This window comes from Fundulus heteroclitus, chromosome 6 (genome assembly GCF_011125445.2).
Source record: "Fundulus heteroclitus isolate FHET01 chromosome 6, MU-UCD_Fhet_4.1, whole genome shotgun sequence".
In the NCBI taxonomy this organism is placed as follows: Eukaryota; Metazoa; Chordata; class Actinopteri; order Cyprinodontiformes; family Fundulidae; genus Fundulus; species Fundulus heteroclitus.
In genome coordinates this window covers 31,281,141-31,307,371 of record NC_046366.1, presented here as the reverse complement: position 1 = coordinate 31,307,371, position 26,231 = coordinate 31,281,141, and the positions used below count along the sequence as shown (strand labels likewise).

General features: G+C 43.5%; 1 protein-coding gene across 4 annotated transcripts; it reads left to right on the top strand.

Moving 5' to 3' along the window:
• Positions 1 to 154: 154 nt before the first annotated feature.
• On the top strand, positions 155 to 26,231 carry mpz (myelin protein zero). 4 transcript variants are annotated; one of them, XM_012879443.3, is made up of 7 exons: positions 155 to 377; positions 3,151 to 3,317; positions 5,750 to 5,963; positions 7,859 to 7,988; positions 10,495 to 10,537; positions 22,553 to 22,684; positions 23,587 to 26,231. In XM_012879443.3, the coding sequence occupies exons 1-6, from the start codon at positions 332 to 334 to the stop codon at positions 22,637 to 22,639; spliced, it is 687 nt and encodes a 228-aa protein (XP_012734897.2). In that variant the 5' UTR covers positions 155 to 331; the 3' UTR covers positions 22,640 to 22,684; positions 23,587 to 26,231. The 4 variants fall into 4 exon arrangements, with proteins under 4 accessions (XP_012734897.2, XP_012734905.2, XP_021180559.2 ...); XM_012879451.3 differs by lacking the exon at positions 22,553 to 22,684; XM_021324884.2 differs by having other exon boundaries at positions 22,553 to 26,231.

Below are 26,231 nucleotides of genomic sequence, written 5' to 3'. Positions count from 1 at the left end.
TTCCTTTTTTTTTTTCTTCTTTTTTCTCCCACTTCAACAAATGATGTGCGTTAATTTGTTGCATGGGGTGGGGTGGGGGGGGGGGGGGGAGAGGAGGAATGGGCCGGGCCTGGCCTGAGATGAGGGGTGTGGTTGGGTATAAACCGGGGGACAGTGGCCTTTCTGTTGTTGTGCTGTCCTGAAGCCGTCTCTTCCCGGCGTCCCGCTCCTTTTTTCTGATTTCTCTTTCCTCTTCCTTCTACTCGGGGCTCCCAGCAGAGTCCAGTCCACTTCCATCCTATTTCTTTATTTTTTGTTGGGGAGGGGAAGCTCCAACAGAAGCCAGAAAACCATGCTGAGAGTTTTGGCGCTGGCGGTGGTCGTCCTCCTGGGAATAGGTAATAAAATAAAACGAGTTATCGGCTAACGTTATTTTTGACGAGTTGACCAAAAAGCTTGCGCTGAATTTCGTCTGTTAGAGTTGTTTTCCTTCTAATGTGAGGTCAAAGGTTAAATGATGTCTTGATTGCTTAGTACTTGAAAACTGATGAACTTGGTAAGCACAAAGCCGGCATGTTGAATCAAACCATTTCTCTGCAATGATTTTATACTTAACTAAAGCAATTTAATCACTTTCTCGAGTTTAGCTGCATTGATGAACTACGATTCATCAAAAAAAATTCTTTTTTGGTTTTACAGCATCTCAGTGCCATGGAGTTATCATGAGATATGAATTGATAGAAAGTAATAGTGGTCAGGACTTTCAAGCATTGCTGGATCAGTCTTTCTCCTTCGCTGTACAGCTTAACTTTAAATTTAGTTTGTCCATATTAATTATCTTCTGTGTCTTTTGTTTCCTTGTTTTTGCCACTTTCACACCATAATTTCCCTATTGCGCAACAATAAAGGTGTTTCCTCCTTTTCTATTTTCCTTGTCAGACCTGGACTATTTTATAAATCTGGGAGAAAATAGCTCAAACGTGGGGTTCCACAAGGCTCCGCTCTCGGGCCATTTCAAATTAAATTACAGCTCTACGTAATACTTCTGTCTCAGGTTATGGAGTTTAAAAAAAAAAAAAAATCTCATATGTTAAAAGCAAAACCTAATATTTCTGTCACCACAGATTTCAAAGAAATTAGTGAATTGATAATGGGATCAGGCCGTCCTGATCCCATTATCAGGACGGCCTGATAATGGGATCAGGCCGTGAAAAAAAAAGTGTAGGTTACAGGGTTTTGGTCAAAAAATGCAAGATTATAGAACATTGGTGTTGTTTTGAAATCATTTAAATTATGTCATCCACATAGAGGCTATTTCTAAATGTGCCTTCCTAAAAACATCGCAGGAATAAGAGGTTTCCTGCCAGAACAGAAAAATGTGGTGAGTGTTTGTATTTTCAGTCGGTAATGTTAATGAAGTCTGTCCCTTACCTCCTGCACAGCCACCCTGTTTGTACACTGATTACTTTTTTTACAATTTGGTCTTTGTGGCGCTAAAAGGCGTTGGGCCTGAATACGTCTGTGAGCTGCTTTTCAGAAATGAACTCTGCGGACCCCGCAGGTCATCAGCGACCTCTTTGCTCAGCACTTCCAGTACCAGAGCTAAACAAAAGGGAAGCAGTATTTAGTCTCTATACCTCCTCTCAGCTCTGGAAGCATCCTCCAGAAAACCTGAGGTGCACAAAAAGCTGTCGGCTTGATCCTATCACAAACATTCCTCTTTACCTGTTTACTGCAGCTTGCCCAAAAATGTTATAGATGATATAAATTCATGCTCATCATCACTTTCCCTCGCCTTTTATGCATTTCACAGTTTCTTTTCCTGAGTGTTTTTTTTCTTCTATAAGTGAATTATCAATCAGAATCAGAAACAAGTTTATTGCCAAGTGGGTTTGCACTTACAAGGAATTTGACTTGGTGTTGATGGTGCAGACAAAAGAAAATAGATATACAGTATATACAGAGTCTAGACCTTCTATATACACAGTAGACTGTGCGTATATAGAAGGTCTGGAGATGCTACATTGGTGTGGCTTGTAGGTCCTGAACGCGCGAGGGAGAGAGGCAGTTTCTTTTATTTATATATATATATATATATATATATATATATATATATATATATATATATATATTAAATGTGTTCCTTTTGTATCCTCTATAAGCACACAGTGTGTACCATACAGATAAACCTGCCTGTCCTGTTAGAATCCGCTCATAGCTGCATGCAACAATCTCCGGTGTTACGTTGCTACGGCATGTGTCTCCAGGCTTGAAAAGTAAAGGAGTGCTAATATTATGACTTTTAAACTGAGGTTTAGCTGTCACCCACCACCCCCCCACCCCCTCCTCCTGCTCCCGTGCCCCCTTCTGTCAGCTATTTGTACTTTTTTTTTTTTTTTTTCCTTTTTTGTCAGAAGTTTAATTAAAAATGTCAAGTGTGATTTCATTGACAAGCCGTGCGGGGGCTTTCTTATATCGCTGGAGGACGTTCGCAGCGAAAGCTGTGAACTTTACTCTGTGGGCGTTGAAACAGGCAGAACGCTCTGTGTGACTCCAGAGCTTATATACTGAGGCTGTGACCTGCAGAGGATCATCCACATGCAGAAGGGAACAGCACCAAGATGGTGGCGCTGGAAGTTGTTTCCAGCCTGGGTGAGATGCTCGGAGGGGGGGGAGGGGGGGGTTCAAGAATTATTGGCTTTTTTTATTTTAGTTGCTGCAGCCAGAACCAAATCAGGATTGATTATTACATTTTATTCATGCAAGGAGAGGGCAGACGGTTGAGTCAACATCACCCAAATTAATGGAGAAAATCATAGTCCCCTTTGACTTTTAGAGACTCCGGCCTTGTTCCAGCAATTACCGAGTGCACGCATGAATCAGCCCAGGCTCTGGCACCACTAAACGTACAGTTAGTCAATCTGAGTGAATGTCTAATTATTTGGGAGTCGCAACATCAACTTTTTGAAGAAGCCACTAACGAACGTGGACGAATGTTTCACATAATTAGGGTAAACAATCCCAAAAAATGAACCAAAGCCGGCCGATGGAGCAATTTTACGCAGACTGAGATGTCCGTGCAGATGTGTTTGCGAGCCGGAACCGGAATAAGAATTTCTGCCGCATGCTCGATGAAACTGAACATGTTTGCCTCTGCTTTGCGTCCCGCAGCGCCTGAGCCGTCCCAGGCCATCAGCATTTACACCGGCTGGGAGCGCCACGCCCTGGTGGGGTCCGACATCCGGCTGTCCTGCAGCTTCTTCTCCTGGCGCTTCGTCTCCGATGACGTCTCCTTCACCTGGATATACCGGCCGGACGGCTCACGCGAGACCGTTTCCGTAATGCTCCCATTCTCAGTCACACACACTTACACACACACACACACATGCTGCACAACATCCACAACTGGACAGGTGTAGGTCAGGGTTGCGCAGAACTCCTTAAACCTCTTGAAACCCTGCTTTCTCCCACCTTATCAGAGCTGTTTATGGCTGCAGCTGTTTCAGCAAAGACTCTCCGATAAATCACTGTGCGCTACGTGTCCGCTGAGCCAACGGCGAGGCGAACAAAAGATGGCAACAATTTGGGAAATAACACGGCGTTTACTGGCTGAAAACACCTCTCACAGAGCGGCGGAAAGAGCCCGCCGTCCCATTTTCTCCTCTCCTGCCTAAATAAGAGCCTTGTGTGTTTCCTCCTCGCCACTTGAGGCCAAATTTTCGGTCACAATGAGAACCATTAACGGGCATCTAGACTCGCGAACAATGATTGGGTTTTCTGTCAAAGCTCTGTGTTTTGTTTGCGCCTGCCTCTGCCAGGCACCGACAGGGGCGGAAAAGCAGCCAGTAGGGCTTTTCTGAAGGGCTCTTTCTTTTAAGGGAAGCGTTTTCAGAATCAAAACAGAGCGCTGGGGGTTCGCTGGGCCTTCTTTAGGCAACCCTGGTATTTTTAAGGGGCCACAATTTAGTAAAAGGGGAACACGGCTCGCAATGCAGAACGTTTTGCTCCCCACCACGTCAGGGGTTTTCTCCAACATGCATTGAGGAAAGAAACTTTCCGCGTCTCCTCCTGCAGCCTCCTGCTCTTTAATTTCACTCTCCCTGCTCTTATCGCTTTATCTCTCTAATCTCTCTATCTTCCCATCCTGACCATGCCTCCCTCTGTCCACCTCACCTAATCTCCTCCTCCCCAGCCCTGCCGCCTTTGTCCCTCTGTCCTCTCTCATCACGCCCCCCCCCTCTCCTCCTTCGCCTTCATCCGTCCCCCGGCAGCGTCCTCACTTTGAAACTCAGCCTTCGCCTATCTCCAGTCGCTCGTTTTGTGTCCGCGCCCTGACAGATTAGCTGCTTCGCCAGTCTTTCTCTTTTTGTTTGTCGTCTTAAAGTGCGGTAGACGATTTCAGGCGTGTTGATATCAATCAGAGGACTCTGAAATGTCGGCGTCAGATTGACCTCGTTAAGTCCGAGGCATCGAAACGGGCCGAGAAATGAATCGACAAATATTAAAAGGGGGTAAAAACGGAAAGAAATCCAAGTTTCTGATTAAAAAGTTGCTTTTTGGTAGCCTGACATGGTCATACTCAATTCTAGTCAGAATTTGATTCTGACACTGCTCCATAGAGCTGTGATTATGGGGCGTGTTTCGAACAAACCAGGAAAAAAACATTCCTCTGCACTCAATTGGATAGACCTACAACCAATAAGAGCAATGGAGTGTGTGACGTATGTTAAGCGACGCATAGTTGTTGTCAACAGAACTCAACTGTTAGCCTAGCATAAGAAGATGAGCGTTAACGATTTTTTTCGGTGTTGCAAAAAAGAATGTAAGGATCCAAGGAGTCCTTCAACACACGAACCTGTCGATATCTTCTAGAACAGACCTAATAGCAGAATCTACACACCTCAACTCTCCAGCGGCAGCCATCGTTGTTGTAAACGAATTCAACCCAAGCGCGCTTTGGTGACGTGGTTGATTACGTTACTGTTGATCATCTGTCCATCATCGTATAAAGCCCGCCCTGACAATTTGATTGGCCCGCCAGATATTGGGCGAGCATACTCGCGCTACTTTTGAGCAATGCCAGACCGAACTTCCCCACCAAAAACGTTGTGGGCGGGACTAAGTTCGGAATGGCACCCAGGCTAGCTTTTTGGTTTTTCAGCCACGTATTTAAGACAATCTTTTGTCCATGTCATGGTATTTGTTTCAATTTAAAACAGAAAAGCAACTGAAATAACAGAAGATATTGATTATTACACTTATAAAAGATAAAGTGTTTAAAGTAGTTTTGATTTTATTAGAATTCAACAAAAACAGCTGCTAATTTGCAGCAGTTTCCAAGAACTTTTAGCACATAATATTGTTCCGTTCTGCTGTTCTGCTCTTTCTAGGGTAAAACAAGCTGCTATTGGGGGATAAAATAAGGCGGCCAGCCGCTTGGGTAAAGTTTGCAGCGGACAACTTCATAAACTCTCAAATTCCCAGCTGTAGTTTCAAACAAAGTAATCTTAATAAGACTGATGGTGATGGAGATTTTCACCATGTGAAATACTGTCGAGCAGCCTCGTTCGTCTTTCTCGCTGTCCTGGCCTTCTCTCAGCCAACTGGGCGTTAGAAGGTTTTGTTTGAGTTTGAGCATAAAGCACAGCATGAAACATCATCAAAGCAAAATGAAATCATTCCAAATCACAGTTACACCAGACATTCAGACGCATAAGTCACTCCTGAGCGCTATTGTTCAGTGTCTTTTTTTTCCTCTGCCTGTCCCCAGATCGCCCACTACGCCGGTGGGGAGGCCTACACCGACAACAAAGGTCGATTCAAGGACAGGGTAGAGTTTGTGGGGAACCCGAAACGCCGCGACGGCTCCATCCTCATCAAAAACCTGGACTTCAGCGACAACGGCACCTTCACCTGCGACGCCAAGAACCCCCCTGACATCGTGGGGCGCCCCTCCAGCGTGCGGCTGCTGGTCTTTGAGAACTGTGAGTCCGGAAACTGGAGCGTGTTCATACCTCCTAATGGTTCCCAAACCTCTGGGTAGTTTTATGGGATTTTACACGACAGACCGACACATAGCAGTGCGTCAATGTTAAAGGGAAGGAAATTTATATATGTTCTGAAAAGAATGCCATGCCTTCACTGCAAAAATAGATCTAAAAATAAGAATGTTTTTCTTGAAATGAATGTATTTTTCCCTGATTTGAGCAGGTAAATAGGACTATTTGCCAATGGAATAAGATTTTTGCACTTAAAATAGGAACAATTCATCTCAATCATCTTATCTCAAGTGCAATATATCTAATTATCTTATTTTAGGGGTAAAAATACTCATTCCACTGGCAAATAATCTTATTTACCTGCTCAAGTCAAAGGCAAATACATTAATTTCAAGGAAATTTTACTCATTTTTAGTTCTCTTTTTGCAGTGTTTATACTCCTATAATTTGATGCCCCTAAATAAAATCTGGGGAAAATGCTGCCTTCAGAGGACATTAATAAACAAACAGCATCACGGAGATCAGGGAACCATGCAGATGCAACTGAAAATCTATCAAGACATGGCGTTAAACCCATTCTGTCATACTGGGCAAGGAGTCATTTATCAACTCTGGGGGAGCTGCAGAGACCCACAGCTCAGGTGGGAGAGTGTGTCCACTAAGCTGGCTCTTGGAGAAGAATGGAGGGGAAGACAAACCAATGTCGAAAGATAGACAGGATGTTTCGATGGGAAATAATAAAAAACAAGCAACACAGTAGCAATGTAATAAACAGTAATAAACTCAGATTCTCAGTCATCCAGGTCATGATCATTCAAAAAAAAAAAAAAAAAAGGTTAAAAACCAAAACACCCCAAAAGGCGTTGTTCTTGATTAGATTTTCAGGCCAACGATGACCCTAACAACTCCCCATTGGTGGACCACTTTCGGTTTAATTTGCATGTTATTTAAGCCACAACAAGGCCTTTTTGGGCAATAATATAAAGCTTGATACTCCACACTACTCCAGACATTTGAATTGAGAAAACTTCCTGGATGGGAAGCGAAACGTCTTCAAACTTCAGGAAAAAAAGTCCTCTTTTGTTTTTTAACCTTTTTTTTTTGGAGCAAAACTCTACGTGTGGTGAAATGATTGAACACTTGCACAAAAACTTGAATATGTCATCCCTACTAGATCTACTAGAGTTTTTAAAGGATGTGGAGGATGCAGACAAAGTCCAGACCTAAATCCAGCTAACTTTTCGGATTTCATTCATAAAATAAAAAATGCTTTTCCTCCCACTTCACAAATTTGCACTACGTCGTGTTGGTTGTTTCACATAAAATCTTAGTTGAGTCCAAAAAGTGAAGCAGCTCTAGTGGTATGAGGACTTTTTGGATGGCGGACTCTGTGTCACGTCTCTCGGTAATTTCCGTTCAGCTGGAAAGCAGATATACCCAGATTGGTGTAATCATTCCAAACTTTGAAATTGATCTCGGTGCATCAGCAAGTGAATATTTATCAGAGGATTTGTCGCACTATTAAATAAAATCAATTACAATTTTACCTCAATCTTTATTTTACGTTGCCGTCATTGTCTGCCTCCTCCTTCTCATTTTCGCCAATGTGTCTCATCTTCTTCGTAATCTCTCTCCTTCTCTCCCTCCTTTTTTTTTTTTTTTAGCTCCGCTGTACTTGTACGTTTTCATCTTTTATTCAACCTTTCTTCCTCCTCTGTCCTACTTTCATCTATTATTCTTTTCTTTGTTCCTCCTTCACATTACAACTCCTTCATTTGCATCTATATCTCCCTCCTGATTATTCACGAGTTATCTGTGTGGATCTGATTCGCTCTGTCCTTCTTACCCCTTCTGTCCTCCTCCTCTCCTTCCCACCCTAGTGCCCATCCAAGCGGGTGTGATCACGGGCGCCATCATCGGGGTGGTGCTGGGCCTGCTGGTGCTGATTGTGGTCATCTACTACCTGATGAGGTTCCTGGTGGCGCGTCGCGTCTTCAGCCTTAGCGTCAGGTCAGTGCCCAGACTGTGGGGTCTCTGCAAGGGCTGGGAGCAGAGGCCGGAGCCCATCCCTGGCACCGACACCTGTCTGGCCAAGGCCCCTTGATTTAGGCTGAAGCCCCTTTGCCTGGTATCCTTGGCGCTCACGCTTATGTGGCTACGGGCTTGGTACTCCCATTTGTCTCTGTAGAAGTAGTGGATCGCATAAGGGGTCTGAAACTTGAAATCAAATGTGCCATAGATGCACTTACATTTTACCATCACTGCAAGAACGAGTAGCTTGATGCATACCAGTCAATTTTGTTAATCTGGACCTTTTCTCATTAAGCAATAACAGTTATGAATAAACAGTGTAGCATTACTGATCAAAATATATTGTCACACTGCAAAAAACGGAACTTAAAATAAGTGAAATGTTCTTAAAATGAGTGTGTTTGTCCTTGATTTGAGCAGGTAAATAAGATGATTTGCCAATGGAATAAGATTTTTGCACTTAAAATACGAACAACTCATCTCCATCATCTAATTTCAAGTGCAGGATGTCTAATTATCTTATTTTAGGGGTCAAGATACCCATTCCATTGGCAAAAAAAATCTTATTTACCTGCTCAAATCAAGGACAAATACACTAACTTTAAGAACATTTTACTTATTTTTAGATCAGGTTTCGGCAAGAAAACACAAACCTCTGAATTTTATAGCCTGTTGTATATATCTGGTGTATCACCTTGGTGGAAAAATAAATGTATGAAGAAAATTATCATTTTTAATTAAGTTAGAGCAGGGGTCACCAACCTTTTTGAAACTGAGAGCTACTTCATTGGCTTTGTGTCAAACGAAGGGCTACCAGTACTGACCTTTTGAACAAGAAGAGTAACAGTTCACCTTAACTTTATGTGAAATAAATAAATTCTTCATGCTTTGTTACAGATATTGTCATTTTTAAATCTATATAAATGCAAGTGTGATTAAGAGAAACAGAGCAAAATAAAATTTTAGATTCAGCTCACTGGTGGGTTGTACGTTTTAAAGAACAGGCTCGCAGGCACCACATGTGGTCCTCGGGGGCTACTTGGAGCCTGCAGGCCTCATGTTGGTGACCCCTGAGTTAGACTAATCATCTGTATTCCTCAAGTAGGTCTTTAAATGTTTCTAAATACCACCGTGACATTATTGTGTATTGGTCTACAGTGGTGTAGATTGGTAAATAACCCTCTACCTTTGCCTTACAGTGTATTTAGCACTATAGATTTCATAAAATGATCATTAGGTAAGCCTGGCTGCTATAAAAAAATGTTTTAGCATGAGTGCCACGGCTGCCTACCACACATGTCCACCACTGCTACAGAATCTGCGCAACTGTGCTTCTCAAATTGCATCAGTGACCTGATTTTACCGTTACTTAATCTCGTGCAACATTATGCAGGAGCTCTGTCTGTGCTGATGAAGATTCACTCAATTTGAGGTGCTTTAAACCGACAGCAAAACTGGCAGCGTGACCTGCTTCCTGAATAATACACAAAAACAAACAGTTCTTAGATGTGACAGAACATAATGTTACGTGATGTTTAGACTTGCGTAACAGTAATCTAAAGTATTAAACAACTGTACACTGATTGACTAATTAACAAACTGGGACAAGTAGAGTACTCTGTACTCCATAGATGATGATAAAAACACTAAATGTTTGTTTGGTACGTTGTTCCTGGCGGCGCGAAAATCCATTACCAGAAGTTGGCTAAGGCCTGTAACTGCAAACCTTCATGATAGGTACAATCTTATTTATTCAATATTTACCACAGAACAAATCACATTTCACAAAACCTGGGAGAGATGGAGAAAATACATCTTGCCTAGAAGGCCAGAATTTTTTTGACCCCCATATATATTTTCTATATTCTCTTGCCTATTGTTTATAGTTTTATTTGTGTTGTATTATTTATGTTTGCAAGAAAAAAAAGGAGAAAGGAACAACTGTACACTGTATAAGACATTTTTTGTTGGCTGACTGCCATTACATTATCTAGAAGAATCTATTCATTGAAGTAGATTTACTGGGGTTCTTTATTTTTGCTCTTCTTTAAAAAAAAAAAAAAGAAAACGTTCTTGTTTGCCACAGGAGAGGTCAGGCTGGGGATAGGACTATTCTGAGGAAATGGGATTCAGCCTTAGCTGAATTTTTTTTTTTTTTTTTTTTTAAAAGCCTTAAAACTGGAATGAGATAACAAGCTTTCAATTAGATCTAATCAGCAAAACGGCGAGCATAGGTCCAAAGTAGGATGATTAAAAGTTGTGAGGCGACATCTTCTGAGTGGATAATCCACTAGATCGTGACGATGATGGATCCGTCGCCTCTCCCATCCTAAGACATCTGGCACCTGGGGGCTGCGTCTGAGACAGGCCAGTAGATTAAGACGATGCTCTCTTTATGATAGCTGGTAGGCAGTGCTGCCCTGTGACCACTGGAGGGAGAGATAGATTCGACATCCTGACATTGTCTTTCTTTTGTCCCCTCCAGCAAACATGGCAAGAAAAAGAAAGAGGGATCACAGCAGAGACAGGCAAGTTTCCTCCTCCTTCTCCTCATCCTCTTACTCCCTCTACACTGCCTCCCACCCCAGCCACCCTCCTCCTCCCCCTCCTCCCCCCCGTCTCCCACACATGCATCCAGCCCGCAACAACAAATGCAACAGATTGCCTCGCTGTCATCATCAGACGTCATTTTTTTTTTCTGGAAAGATGACAACGGGACTCGGCGATTGTTCAGAGCATTCGGGATCTGGAAGCGCGTTGTCAAAGGGAATATTCATCTCCCCTGTATGGCGGCGCAGCCGACATGACGGTGCGCGCCGGCGCACTTTCATAATCGCATTCTCTCCCCCCCCGATGGCAGCGCCAGTTTGGCCTCACACTCAGCAGACTCCTCCTCACAGCAACATTACGGCAACAAAATAACATGCCATTCAGACCCCCCCCCCCACCTCCCCTCCAGCGCTAATAACGGCATTCAAGCTGGTAAAATCCTCTTGCTGTCTCGGCGTTCAGCCCGCCTTTCTATCCTGTGGCCCTCGACCTTTCCTTCATTTCCCTCTGGGCGGGAGGGCCCAAACAGCCCCGGGCCAAAAAATCAAAGCAGCGGCTGTGAAATGACCCACTCCGGTTTAGGGGGACTAATGCCGGCTCCGTGGACTGAATGGAGCTGTGATTTGCTCGCAGTGGGGGAGACAGACAGGAGCTGCTGATTTCGCTCACTGGGAGTCAAATAAAAAAATCACTGGGCCTATTATGGTCCAGGCTGTTATCAGAGCTTTTATGCTGCTGCTGCTGAGCGCCAGCCATGTTGTTTTTTTTTCTTTTCCCCCCTCTTTTTTTTTTCTGGTCCCATTCTCTTCCTTGTGGGAGTGCGATCGCCTCAAGAGGTGGATTAATCAGACATTTTTTTTTTTTTTTTTGTGTGTGGCTTGTATGCTTTTGTGAAAACAAGCCACCAGGGCAAGTTGTGTTTGATTACTCTGCGGTGATGTGGTGGGCTGCAGGGTTTGCGTGGGAGTATTGTAATCGACTGGAAGCAGCGTGCTGATAATGAGAAAGGGGAGAAAAGTACGTCAAGGGATTTGAGTTCAAGGCATTTTTTTTTTGTCAATTAAAACCCGGCTTTGAAACGGGAGACGCACGCGAGTATCCGAGTCGGGAAATCAAGGGTGCTGCTGTGACAGCTTTGTCATTTGGCCCCAGGTAGACTGAGGCTATGATATGGCAACACATTCTAGAACATAATCAAACCACAAGCCCATCTCTAATTATTCTCTTTAGATAGCACTAATAGCTTTCCTCAGAGACTAAATGACATCAATAATCAGGGAATTAAAGATACCTTAAAAAAAAAAAAAATACTGCTACAAGTGAAAATGAGGAGTTCATTTGAGTGGGCCTATGTTCTTAGAAAGCTAGGTTTGGAATAGGCGTTCTGGTTCTCCGAAACTTCATACAAGCCGATGTTTGAATTATCTCTCCAGCATGGCACTAGGTTCTGCAGAGGTCTGGTAACGAAGCTGTTTGTTTGATTCAGGTGTTTTGGAACAGGGAGGCGTTTAAAAGTTGCAGGTTGGCGGCTCTCAAGGGCTGCGGTGGGAATTCCCCGCCTTATGTTGCAAAACCTAGGTGTTAGGTACCTTGTTGTTGCAAGACTAGATTTCACCTGGATTAAACAATGAAATCAGCAAAATCAGTTGTTATTCTGTTGGTGACAGACTAAATCTAAAGTGATTTTACAGAAGTCTGAGATATAGTTTTAATGTCTGCTGCTTCAACCTGAGTTTAGATTTAAAAAAAAAAAAGCTGCCATTATGCTCTGAACATGGTTAGCCTAAAACCAACATTGTTTTATTGTTCTGCCTGCAGTGACCAAACAGCCACAATCTTCTATAAACTTGTCTTAACCCTGTTTTCAAGCAGTCTACTCAAATGCTAGGCTATTGACAGCATGTTTGCTTTCTGTTTCTAGTAATTTTGCCCAAAACGTATTTGAGAGTAGCTCCAGTTAACTATGGGAGGATTTATAGGAAAGAGCTGTTCTATGCTTGGGCAAACTGTAGATTTATACTGGTAACTTTCTCCTCAGGGATTAAGAACAAAGATTATAATATACAGTTTTCTTCAAAGAAATAATGGTTTCCAGTTAACCAACTCGTTTATTTCTAAACAGTCCTTGTCTTTACACCTGAACTGTATCCTGTTTTTGTAAATCATAGATGTAGATTATTTCACCACAGTCTAAAACTGGGCTCTGGTCTAATTCTTTTTAAAAGGGTAATTTTTAATCCTTATGGATTTAAAAGGTTCTAATTAGGCCAAATGCTTAAATGCTCATAAAATAACAGGACATTTTTGACCAATCTGTATAATATGATTGATTTTGACTTTGTAAAGTGCCTCGAGATGACATGTTTCATGAATTGGCGCTGTATAAATAAAATTTAATTGAATTGAATTGTATAACATTCTGCAGATAATAGTACCTATAATGTCAGTAAATCTGGAGCAGAAACGTGTGAAAACCATACATTTAGCCATCAAGTACCCATTTCTGTTTAGCCAGAGAATTTAAAAGATTAATACCAGATTAAGAGAATATATTGCCATTTTAAGTATGATTGGATCATCTGCATAGAATGTGACCATAGCTTGGTTCAGACCGCACACAAATATTATTGATGAAATTAGAAGAGAATAGACCTGAGGAACAACTTGACTTCTGAATTTGCTATGTAAATTACCTGTAGATGTACACTGGGACCTCCAGGCTAAATGTTGTCATTCATACCTAAAATTAACATTGTGGACATCATAAAAGAGCGGCCTCATATTTCAGGAGGCTCTCGCATTTACTAGTTTTCATTTTCATACTAAAGTAACATGTAATTCAGTTCCATTCAGCTTATTTTATACAATGGGAGAAGCACAACAAATTTAACTTAGAAGACAAAGTGATTATTATCCAATTATAAAGAGACTTTGGTTCAGTCCAAATTTATTTAAATAAATGCAAGTAATTTCAATACAACCCAGTCCGGTTCAATACATTAGCGATACTTTTTTATTATTTTTTCTCTTATGTGGAAAATGTGTACTTAATGCCCTTTTTGCTTTATAGCTTTTCCTGGGTGTGAATTTACATCCTTCTATTTATGTTTCCCTTTGATAAAGGGTATTTCTATTATAATCAGATTGAGTTGATCATAAAATAATAATTAGTATAACACATATATTAGTATAGTATAAAGCGCTTTATAAGTAAAGATGGTATGATATAAAATGATCTATTTAAGGAAACCAGGATGTCGGGGCAGTTTTCCTAAATATTTTACAACTAAAAAAGAAATCATTGCCCCCATCTAAAATTAAACTGAAACCCAATGCTAGTGAGACTTTAATCTTGTTTTAAAAATAAAATAAGATAATAAAATCAGTCCAACCACTACTCTAATCAGCTCTTCATGTATATTGATATGGAGATATTTATCACTGAAATGTATCTTTTTCTCTCACTAATTTCAACAATTGATGTCGAACTAGTCATTTTATTATTACATATTAAAATACACATGATATTTGATATCTGGACCTGAAAGTCCGTTACGAATGACCATTAAACGTCGCAATAGCTCTGCGATGTCTCCAAACGTCTGATTGCAAACGGGGGGGAGGAAAGGCTAAAGAGCTGAACTCTGGATATTTGCTTTGAAGCGAATGTCTAAGTAGTCGACGGGTTGCCACACGCGCGCAAGCCCTAAAGCAAGAACGCGGAGGGCCAAAACCCTCCATCCTGCCTTAAACACGTTCGCTCATCTCCACGGATTCCCCTCTTTCTCCCCGCCCTGTCTGCCGCGCGCCTTTCTACTGTCGTGTGATTGTCAGGTTTTTCTTGAGTCGCTCTCAAGTGCCTGCAGCGTGTGACAGTGCATATATGAATAAATAACTCGCCGCCAAGAGGACACTGGGATATTTGACAACGCTGTCATTTACAGTTACTCTCCTGCAAGCCTGGTGCTGGGATGACAAACACGGAGCAAAAGCAGATATTCCATCTGAGCTCACTCTGCTTTATGTTTCACTTTATTTATCCACCTCTCTCTCTCTCTCTCTCCTCTGAGATGATTTGGTTGCTGTTGCTACACCACACGCACCGGGGCCTGTGGGATTTCGTGGCCCGCTTATACGCAGTTACTTGATCAAATAGCCTCTTATTAGGAGGCTCTGCTGACACTCGGGTTTTTGTTTCGCTGTTTTCTATCAGCCCCTCTATCTTTTGCTTAACTGTTTGCTCAGCTTGCACCGCAGACCTTCCAGAAGCTGTGGGGGTGAGGAAGCAGAGGTAGGGAGCTTGTGTGGTTGGTTCTGCGCCATCGTGCCCCCCCCCCCCCCCCCCCCCTCCTCCTCCCCCCATTAGGTGGAGTTTGAGGAAGAAGACTTTAACCCTGCAGCCCCACTCAGAGAAAAGTTCCCAACAATAAGCGCACACACTGTACTGGAATGATAATTGAGTGCGCTTGGTATCGATCTAAGCTCTCTCACACACACACACACACACACACACACACACAGACACACACACACACAAAACCCACCCATTCTTCTCTCTCTCTGTCGTCTCCCCACTGCCTCCCACTTCACTCCACTCCCACCCGCACTCCCCTTCTCTCATTCAGATTCCTTTTATCCACTCCCCTGTCTCCCTCTCACCGTTTCAGCCTCCTCCTCCTCCTCCTCCTCCTCTTCCTCTCCTTCCCTTTGGCTTCCTTGCTGACCATGGGAAGCATCCATCTATCTGTAAGCTAATTCCAACACCCTCCTCCCTGCCCCCTGCCCCCTGCCCCCCCCCCCCACTCCCACACCTCCAATCACTCTGCTGATTCCCCCTCAATTTTCCTCCTCGATCCTCCTCCCTCTCCAGTTTTCTCCTCTCCTCATCCTCTCCTCCTTCAGGTCCTCGGGGGGTTCTGATCCGCTTTCCTGCCGGACAGGAAATCGCTACCTCTCACTCCTCATCTACCTCTCAATCTCCCTCCTCACCTGTCACCTCCTCTCCTCTCTCTTTAGTATGCAGCGGGGGATGCGGCCACTTTCCCCTCCGTCCTCCCTCCCTGCCTCCCTCCCTGCCTCCCTGCCGTGCCCCGTCCTCTCCTTTTTCCTCCTCTGTACCTCACGTTTCCTTTGAAGTATGCGTGCAGTTACCCCCCCCCCCCCCCCACCCTCCCACCCCCCTCCCTGTAAGCGAGGTGCTGCTGCTGCATTCTGCCTGAGCGGCCCGGGGTGTGTCTGTACGGCGCAGGCCCGTCGTTAGCGTGGGAGCTGACTGAGCAGAGCAAACGCCGGAGCCTGTTGCAGGAAGCGCGATGGTAAACAATGCAGTGATGCATGAGAGGAGCGTAAGTATAATCAGAGATAATGACGCCGGATGGGTCGGGCGCCGCTTCCCCTGCTGAGCTGGGTGTCTTCCGCAAGCAGGCGCCCTCAATCTTGTGTGCTGCCTTCGCAGGGTGGATAATTAAAAATGATAAATTCCGTAACGCAATCAGTGGGGTATTATTAGTTGGAGCTTCAGTGGGTGGAAACGGCCTCAAGTGGGCTTTCCGCCGTCGACTAAGCCGATGCGTTGGAGCCAAATCATTTCAGTCTCCGAGCCGCCGATGCTTCCCCCACCCCCCCCCCGTTCCCTCTGTCCGCTCTGCGGAACGGCCACGACGACAACGCGGCGGGCCGTGGTTTTCCACCTGTGGAGGAGCGTCCGAAGAAGCAAAGCGCTGTAAAACCATTACACGCGTGTGAAGTTTCATTAAGCTCCATTAGAGCATTATTGCACACTTGTGATACTTTTCAATAGGTTAACTGACAGGTTAATGCACTGGAATGCAGCTATTGTGAGGTTAAGTGTAGCCCCGACCTCACCTCCTCCTGGTTCCGTCCTTCCTGATGGATTTGTTGTGCTGAAGCGCCGCAGCCTTTGAGTTTTTCCACCTTCTGGCTCTTCCTTTTATAGATTTTCTCCTCCTGCAGATGGTTTCCGACGCCGCTTATATATATATTTATATATATAAATATATATATATATTGCAAAGACAATTTACAGAGTGAGTGGGAGTGAATGGTGGCGTTACATAAGTATGCCGCCCATTAATATTTAAAGATAATACGGGTTTCGCACAACAACCACAACAACAAAATCAATGCGAAGCTGAATAAGCAAATCGTTGCCTGATCCCATATGCTGCGCTTTCTTTTTTTTTTTTCTTTGCATCTAATACACACTGCCTCCAGCTTTGAACAGAATATGAAGGGACAATCAGCGCATTTACATGTGCATTAGTATGCCGGCTGGAGTCCTATCCAAGTTTTGATCAAATTCCAGATATGCCGTTCACACAGAATATGCAAAACCTGATATTTCATTCCATACTACATCTACGGTATATATTGAAATGCGGGCATGCAAGCATGTGCGTCTTTGCATCCCTAAAATCTGTATATTTTGCATCCGAAGAGGCCAAATATCTCGTACACAACTTCAGGAGTCTTCATCAAAAGTTCTCTCGGCTTTCTGAGGGACATTCGATGTCTTTGTCTGAACCTTGGCTGCTTTGTCCTCGTTGTGTGTTTTCTTTTTCTTTTCTTTTTTTTAAAGCAGAAGAGTTTGAACATGCAGATGCACAGGAAGTGTTAGGCCTGAATAAACTTTACACAGCACAGAAACAGTATCTAAATCTCTAAGAAATAGGCAAAAAGAATAAAAAAAATCAGGCCATGACGCGACACTAGAGCAGCAGGTTGCTTCATCCATTCAGGGGATCATTAACTAAGCTTTCAGCAAAAAGCTGTTTGAAAATCATCCTGTTAAAGATAAAAAAAAACTTTATTATAGTTATTTTTTATTTATTTTTTTGCTTTTCTGTCTGTGAGCTGCTGACACATTTATTCTGAAACTGTTCATGTACTGGACTGAAAACGAGTGAAAAAGCAGCCAAACATCCAAAGAGACTATTTGAAAGTCCTTCAGAAAATCTAAGGGCAAGACTACTTGGGAACTTTGGTTCCTCAAGAGCCAGAAGGAATCAGAAACCAGTTTATATACGACAGTATCCTTGATGATGACGAATATTTAAGTGAGGATATCTAAACATGTCTGGATAATCAGGCCTTTCATTTTCTGTGTGAACGCATCTGAAATGACAACAAAATCTGGATTAAGATCAACAGGAAGGTTCGATAATTATGAACAGACTCACTAAATAATCAAACACAATAAGGGATTTTCATTTGTATAGCATAGTAAAGAAAAGTTAGATTGAAATAAATAATGTTTCATTTAATAGCTTAAATAGAACAGAAAAAAATCAAATGGGGGTTTTAACCTTGTTTTAAAGGAACTCAGGGTTTCATCACCTTTACAGTTTTCTAGGAGTTTGTCTAAGATTAGTGGAACATGAAGACTGAATGCTGCTTTTCCATGCTCAGCTCTGACTCTGGGGAAGTCTTACAGACTTCAACCAGAAGCCATGAGTGGTTCTGGAAGCTTGATTCAACAGCAAATCTGTATTTAGGTGCTAAACCGTTCATGTCCACTGATAAAAGTATCTTAAAGTTTATTCTCTGAGGTACAGGAGCCAGTGCAGGAACCTCAGAACCAGCTGATGTGCCCCGCTTTTAGCTTTTTGATCAGCTGTAGCCGTCTGATTTACCTTTTAGGCAGACCTGTGACGACATTGCTGCGGTAAACGTTTGACTCAAGATAGACGCATGGAGGAGTTTTTTTGAGATCCTGCTGGGACATTAGTCCTTTAGTCCTGGAAATGTTCTACAGGCGGTAAAACATCGACTTTGTAATCGTCTTTATGTACCTCTGAAGATTCAGGTCTGAGTCCATCTCTTCACCCAGATTTTGGGCCTGATCCGTGTTTTCCAGCTGTAGAAACTGAAGCTAGGTCCGACTTCGGTCCAAAAATAATTACTTCACCTTTTTGATTTATTCAGTTGAAGAAAATTATACCATAAGTAATAAAAATTTCTGTTTTCGCTTCCAGACCCTTAGATCATATGTTTGCTTGGAGGTTTGAATGAAACATGGTGAAGTCACACTTTGATTTGTGCATTTACAGAACTCAATCAAAAACTCAGTCAAAAATGTATTGAATCCCCTGGTAAAGATGTGTAAAAAGCCTTAAAATTAATCATACGCTTATTCAATTCAATTATCAATTCAATTTTATTTATATAGCACCAATCCATGATTACACGTTATCTCAAGGCACTTTAAAAAGTCAAATTCAATCAGATCCTCCAGGTTGGTCAGAAAGTTTCCTCTCTAAGGAAACCCAGCAGGTTGCATCAAGTCTCTCCAAGCAGCATTCACTCCTCCTGAAAGAGCGTAGAGCCACAGTGGACAGTCGTCTGCATTGTTGATGGCTTTGCAGCAATCCCTCATACTGAGCATGCATGAAGCGACAGTGGAGAGGAAAACTCCCCTTTAACAGGGAGGAAAACCTCCAGCAGAACCAGAACCAGGCTCAGTGTGAACGCTCATCTGCCTCGACCCACTGAGGCTTAGAGAAGACAGAGCAGAGACACAGAAAACACAGAACAGAAGCTAACATTGCAGTAGAATAATCCAACACTGTAAATTTAGGAAAAGTCAAACCTTTAATTTGAGTAAATCTATTCAAGAGATAGGTTAAAAAAAAACATCCATTTTAGAAAGTAATTGCTCTAACCCAACTCCTGTTAGTTCTTTGTACAGCATCCTTTCTGCAGTCATCCAACCCTTACCTTACTACCTTACTAATGTGGCGTCTCTCCAGGCTGGAGAATCCACGGAAAGGGACCTTTTACCATTCATCTACGCACAGTTAGATCCCCCAGGGTCTTTGTTCTTGTCCTACACTCCTTTTGTCACCCTTTGTCTTACACATTTTAACAAGGCTCCCAGGGCCTTTCGAAAAGAAACAGGCCCACAGCATCCTAGATCCACCACCGTGCTTCCCTGTAGGCATGAGGCTTTTCCCACATATTCATCCCTTCTTTCTTGCCACTTATTGGAGTTGCCTAAACCGCGGTCCAAATCTCCTCTGAATAAATCTAATTTAAATCTATTGTCCTCACAGAGCTTAATTAAGTCCCCATTTACATTTGTAGTAGATTTTTTTCCTTTAATCCCTACTAAACCTGTAATTGACACGCAGAAGGCGCCACCATCACTGTGTGTGCCATCCTCCTCCAACCTTGCTTTTTACAGTTCCAGTTTCTCAAAAACATTTGCTCTAATTTGGGATATGAGCAAGTTATGGATAAGTAGCTTTTTTTCCATATATATATTCTCAAATATTTAAGATAAACACACAATAAATCGCGTGGTCTCTTGTCTTTCTCATTTTGAAAAATGACTAAGAGAAATGCGTCTTTGTGTTTTTTCTCATGAAAAACATGAGGTCATTATTTACTAGTTCCAATCAATTTAAAGTATAAAGTACAAAAAAAAAACTTTGATTAATATGTATTTTAAAGGGATTGCTGTGGGGCCCAATAACAGTTATTTATGTACATGGATTTTACAGCCAGTGAATAACTTTGCTTAAATTAATGGCTGTATTTTCAGCGTAACATCATTTCACTGCTGTCCAAAATTCATTTTAAAGGACTTTTATACACAAATCCCAGAGATGCCAATGAATGCACTCGCCACCGTAGACATAATCCCCAGCAAATAATTGATTTGTAGAAAACTAATATCTTGATTGCTTTTCTCTAAATCTGAGATTACAAAATGAACTTTTAATTTTAAATGTTAAAGCATTCTGCACTTAGCTATGGCGTCTGCAACAGTTGCTGTGACTGAGTTTCAAATCCAGGCTACACATTGAAATAATCTCTATAAACAACAGAAGACCAAAGGCAATGAAGATTCCCACATTTGTAAAACATGTTCCTACACACTGGAGACTTTTTCTCCCCCAATCAGAGCCAGCAGATGGTTTTACACACTCAACCATCTGGGAAGTCTAAGATGTTTGAAAGATTGCAGGCAATTTAAAGAGGGAAAAAAAAGAAAATGTGGCAGATCATTGGTTGAATCTCTCCATCAGCCAATCAGATCAACCTTGCACTGGGCAGAAAAAAAAAACATCCTTTTTCCTCTATTCTTCACTCTTAAAAAAAAAAAGAAATTAAGATATACTCTCATGAAATTACTGATAAGAAAGCAACACGCTGACTGTCTTCAAGCTGAAAATCTAAACAAAGGATGCTTATTTGTTAAGATAAGATAACAGTTGCTTTATTGTCCCGCAATGTGGAAATTCAGGTGTGACGGCGGCGATGACACACACAGTTACACACAATCATTAGCAGTGGAGAAATAAACAAACTAGTCTAATCTAAAGTTAGTTCTAGAGAAATGCCAAGAATAGAAGATAAAAAAACGCAAATAACATAGTAAATATTGCAGAATTATTGATATGGCATAAAATATAAGATGAAATATTCAAGTTTAACAGTGTATTAAACAGAAGCTTTGTTTAACCACAAACTTGATTGCATAATCTTCATTGGGACATCATTCTGATATTTCTTAGATTATAAATGGAGATGCACCCATCATGCATCTGCAATATCGTTGCTGATTCCTAGTTTTGCCAGGTCAGATTTCTCTTTATCAACTATAATACAAGATATAAGAACAGTATTGAAAAGAGATTTTATTCTAGGATCACTGCAGCGCTAACATAAATGGCCATTTTATACTGGATTTAATGTTTATAATGGCATTTAGCATGGTTAGCTTGACTAGAATTATGACAACAGCAGTCTACGGCTATAAATTTAGGATTACCTAGGTTATTTAAAATGTATGTAGGTTATTTTAGATGAACGTGTTGAAAGCTGAAAAGGATACAACTTCGCTGTGACAAAATTGGCCTTCCTGTTATCGCTTCAAGTCTTGCTCTCTCTCTCTGGTTCTTTGCAACATAAATAAAAGAACAGTTTCCTTTAAGATAGTTTACATGCTTCCTCTGACTTCCTTTCAAACACCTTAGCTGTGTTGAAAATAGCTACTTTTGAGTTGCTGTCATCACAAAACTGGTCAAAAAGCACCGATGGGGGAAAAAAGATCAGATTATTAGGATTCTGGTCTTGAGCCAGTCAAGCTAAAAATGAGAAAATCAGGGCCAACAGCTGATTTCTTCGTGCATCTCAGCTCAAAACCATGGACATTCTTGCGTAATTGCGATATAATCCCAACAATGCTGATGATTTAAGGTCTAAGTTCAGATGCAGCTTTCACATTGAACAGCGTTGTCTCTGTGAGTTAGCGTTGCTCAGCACGGTGCGTTCACCGATCGGGAAAAGACACGACTTTTTGAGGTCACAGCCGTCTGAATCGGGTCCTCAGCTGTTTCCTTTAACGCATCTCAACTCAAAGCTCCAAACCCGGACGTCGATCGGTTAGAGACGATCTTCTGGACCCGGGGGAAAAAAAAAACAAACAACCAAAACACGGTTCCTGCCTAAAATCAGCCGAATCCAGCTGCCCTGCAGGGTATTTATAAGAATCTGCCTTGGGATATAATCCCTGTATTCCTGAGATTAAAAAGTCGGCCTTGTGACGGGCTGTGCTGTGAAAAGCCACGCTGGCTGTGTGTGTGGGAACGACTGTGGGTTATTGATCAAATGTCACTGCGTTGTCACAGGTGTATGGAGCCTGCCTGCCACTGTGTCCCATCCTAACGCACGGTTACCTGTTTTGTCACCCCCTTGCAGCTCTGGACACCACCCCCTCTCACTTGCTACCCACTCCCCTAAAAGGACTCCCACCCCCCCCTCCCTCCCTCCATCCTCCACCGTCCATCTCTCTCCTTCTCTAAAGGTGTTTTTCTCCTCTCTTCACACAGCTCCGCCCGTCCAGTCTAACTCCATCTCTCATCTCCTCACGTCCTCTCCTGCTGCCTTCCTTTCCTCCTGAAGTGACTGTCCTCCCCTTGTTTCCTCCCCCCCCCTGAACCCCCTTTCCCCCCCTCCTCCGCCCACAGGGCCCCGCGCCTCCCGCTGACCCCTCCAAGGTGAAGGCGGCCGCCTCGGAAAAGAAGAAGCAGGAGTCCCGCAAGGATAAGAAATAGGATACGGGGAGGGGCTGGGGCGGGCTGCTCCAGCCCGTGCGCCAGGTACTGGCGGCGAAGGTCCAGCCCAAACAGAAGCAGCAGCGGCACGGCGTCGTCAAGGAGGCGGAGCGGGTGGGGGGAGGTGGGGAGGAGGGCGCCGGCCGGGTGCTTATGACTATTGAGCTGGAGCTGACCCGGCAAAACGGGGAGGAAGGCTCCGGCGGCGAGGGAGGGACGGGGCGGGCCGAGCCGGCTGGCCTCCTCTCCCGCCTCTCCAGACGGCTCCCCTTCAAATAGCAGGCCTCCCCCCCACGCACCCCCCCCCCCCACTCTACATCCAGAGTCCCCGAATAAACATGTTAAATCACATCTGCTCTTGTCACAGAACGCAGACGCGACGAGCGTCCGCGGGCCCAGATGCCGCGATAATCTCCGGCACCGGCCCGGCTCCCTGACTGCTTTTGTTAGGTCATGAGATACGCCATTTGAAGCGAGACCCTGAGACGGCCCCCGGCTTGATAACAAAATCTAAAAAAAATAAATAAATAAAAAAAGGCTGCTCCCAGGGTTTTGCCTCCGTGGTTCCTTTCATTGTGATCCTATCCACTGCAAAAAAAAAAAAAAAAAAAAAGCTTTTTCTCAGAGTGCGTCCGATACGCATCACAAATCCCTGGCTGCGGGGACAAGCCAATTTGTTCTTTTTTTTTTTCTCCTCCTTTCTCTCCAGAAGCGATGTGTCAAACTCCAGCTTTCTCTCCTCCTGCTGATTTCTGATTTTCATTCTTTTTTACCCCCCCCCCCTCTTCCACTCCTGTCCCATCCCGTTTCTTCCTCCTGTTCCAATGATTTTTCTGGACTTTCTTGTTAATTCAAATTGCAGAAATGATTTATATGCTAACGGCTCTGTCCTGTTCTCTCTCTCTCTCTTCCTTCCCCTCTTTTTCTCCCCCCCCCTGCTCCTTTAGATAAAGGTCTGACTTCTCCATGACTGCCTCCACTCCTCTAGTCTGCTCCTTCTTTTTCTGCCCAGCCTGACGCAACCTCCATTATTTCCCATTATCTCTGCCCTCTCAAGACAGCGCTGGCTGTAAGAATAGTCCCCGTATACATCACCGTGCAACAGTCTCAAATAATTTTTTACAACGCCTCGTTGGAGACGGTGTTTGCGATCATTGGGCTAACTGTAAAAGTCTTTAAGGCCTTACTACGCGCATAACCCGACAGACCCCCCCCCAATATTGTGTGTTTAGATCCCGATACAGTGAGAAACACGATTCCTGCTCTCAGCCGACGCAGATAGAAGTTCAAGCTAATGGAGGCTGTCGCTGTGTCCAGTGCCCAGGCTGAAGGGGTGCTATTTCTGGCCCCTAGAAGAGAGTACGGGCTTACAGTAACAGCTGCACATTTTTCAGCCGACAAGCGAAGGAGTGGGGGAGGGAGGGGGGTTTAAGAGGTGGAGGCCTGAGAGAACGTCCCCCCCCGCCCAGCTCGGCGGCCGCTGACTGATGAACCGGAATGACGTCACGGCCTCCGAGCGGCCGGCGGATGCTCTCAGGAGTCCGGAGGAAGGGGCTTACCAGGAAGAGGCGAGATATTTTAGGTCCAGTTAATCCACTCGCGTGTTTCTCCTGGTCGACCTGCAGCTAATTATTTCCGTGTGCGCTGGTAATAAGATATCTCTCACCACATCGTTCCCCCCCCGGGCCTCCTCTGGCGTCTCCACTTCATCTTGGCCCCCATCTTAGGAATCATCTCTCTCCCCCCCCCCCGCCAGTTTTGCTGTTTCTGTCCTTAACGCCTTTGGCTTCCCTTTATCTCTTCCTCCTCGTGCTGTCTACTGAGTCTGCACTGCATTATTCCCCTACTGAAAAGGTCTATACACAATCCAATCTACTCTTTAAGCCTCTCCTTATCTGACTGGCAGGCCTACAGCTCAATGCTCCACTCTCTGCCGTCCTTCCTTCCTCTTCACCGTCTTTGTTGCCGTCTTTTTCCCGAACTCGGAGGCAGACGACTCTTGGCCGTCTTTGCCCGGCGATTGATGAAAAATGCCCTCGCAGCTTTGCCCTTCAAACACCCCCCCCCCCCCCCCCCCCCGGGGCAAGACTCCACCGAGGTGCGGGTCAATTCGCTCTTTCCTGATTAAATGCCCTCATTCTGGACCTGCATTGTAATTCAGTACCTGTAAACAAACCATTTTATACCCACAGGAGGTAAATAATTGGGATTCTGGGTGGGTTTTCCTTTGTAGTTAACCGTTTTTCATGACTTTTAACGTGATGTATGTTATTTATTGGAGTCATAAAGCGATATAGCAAACAGTAGTGTGATTGGATTACAAAAAGTAAACTACTTCAGATCCTCATTTGTCGAAGTCAGAAACGTCCTGTATGAGACGGCTCTGATTGGTCCCCGTAAAAAAGTCGGTACAAAACGTTCCCAAACTTCAAAGGGCGCGAAATGGCAAAGGAGCGAAATGATCCACGACCCTTTACCCCGTCATCTCTGGCTCGGTTTTTGACCTTTTGTTGCTGTTTCAACACCCCAGTGCAGGCGGAGGAAAACTCAAGATGCCAAACGGAAACTTATGCTTCAAGCCAACTCTCTTCTATGTCCGCGTCCTGTGTATATGTGTTTCGTGTTACAGAGTGTTTTAAAAAAATACATTTGTTATAATGCAAAAAAAAAAAAAAAAAAAAAAAAAACAGCAGTAAGTGAAGCAAATAATGTTTTCTGGGACATTTTTTTTTTTTTTTTTTTTTACATGTGATTACACATGGAGAACATGTCGACCAAAGCAAGGGGGAAGAAATGTAACTGCGTTCTAGAGAATATGCCGTTATATTTCTGGCCTTGTGTGTTATGGCAGGTACTGTGTGGCTGTCTCTGGGGGGGAGTTTCCGTCGGCGATGGAAGAAAATTGAGGTTGTGGTGCAGAGAGTGGGAAGGGATAGCCTTAGAGTCATCCCTCTGTGGCTGGGGAGGAAAGTAAGAACCACAGAGGAAGGTGCTTGCTGTGGAAGGAAGAGACTTATCTGGCCTGTTAAGCCCTGGCAAAAAAAAAAAAAAAAAAATCTGTATGTATCACTACAGATAGTCTGCTCTTCCCCCCCCAAGAGCTTTTCTTTCAAAGGTGCTCCTTCCCAACCCTGAGCTAAAGATGGATCGTAATCGGCAAAGCTTGATATGCAGGGCGGATAGTGCAGACTTGAACTTTTCCTTGAAAATTCATAACAGGAATAGGAGGCGCTGAAAATCCACGCATTCATCGTCTGTTTCACTCGTCGCTGTTATTCTATCCAGTCCGATGGACTGGCTGGAATATCTTCTTGTTTTCGCAGCAAAGCCACACAGATGCCTGGCATAACATGAACGGCATTCACACGCCTTGTAAAATGATTTGTTACGCAGCATAAACTGTTTTGGCTATGGTCGCTGATTAACGTTTTCATTTGAAATGACTGGAGCTCCTTTTTAGGTTTATTTCGATGCTTGTTTATAATTCAAGAATGCTAACATTATTTTGACGGTGTGTAATATGTTGTAAAGAGAACATAAGAATAAAAGCCATAAAGCACAGCTGTTGGAGCAGTAAACTCAGCTGAAAATA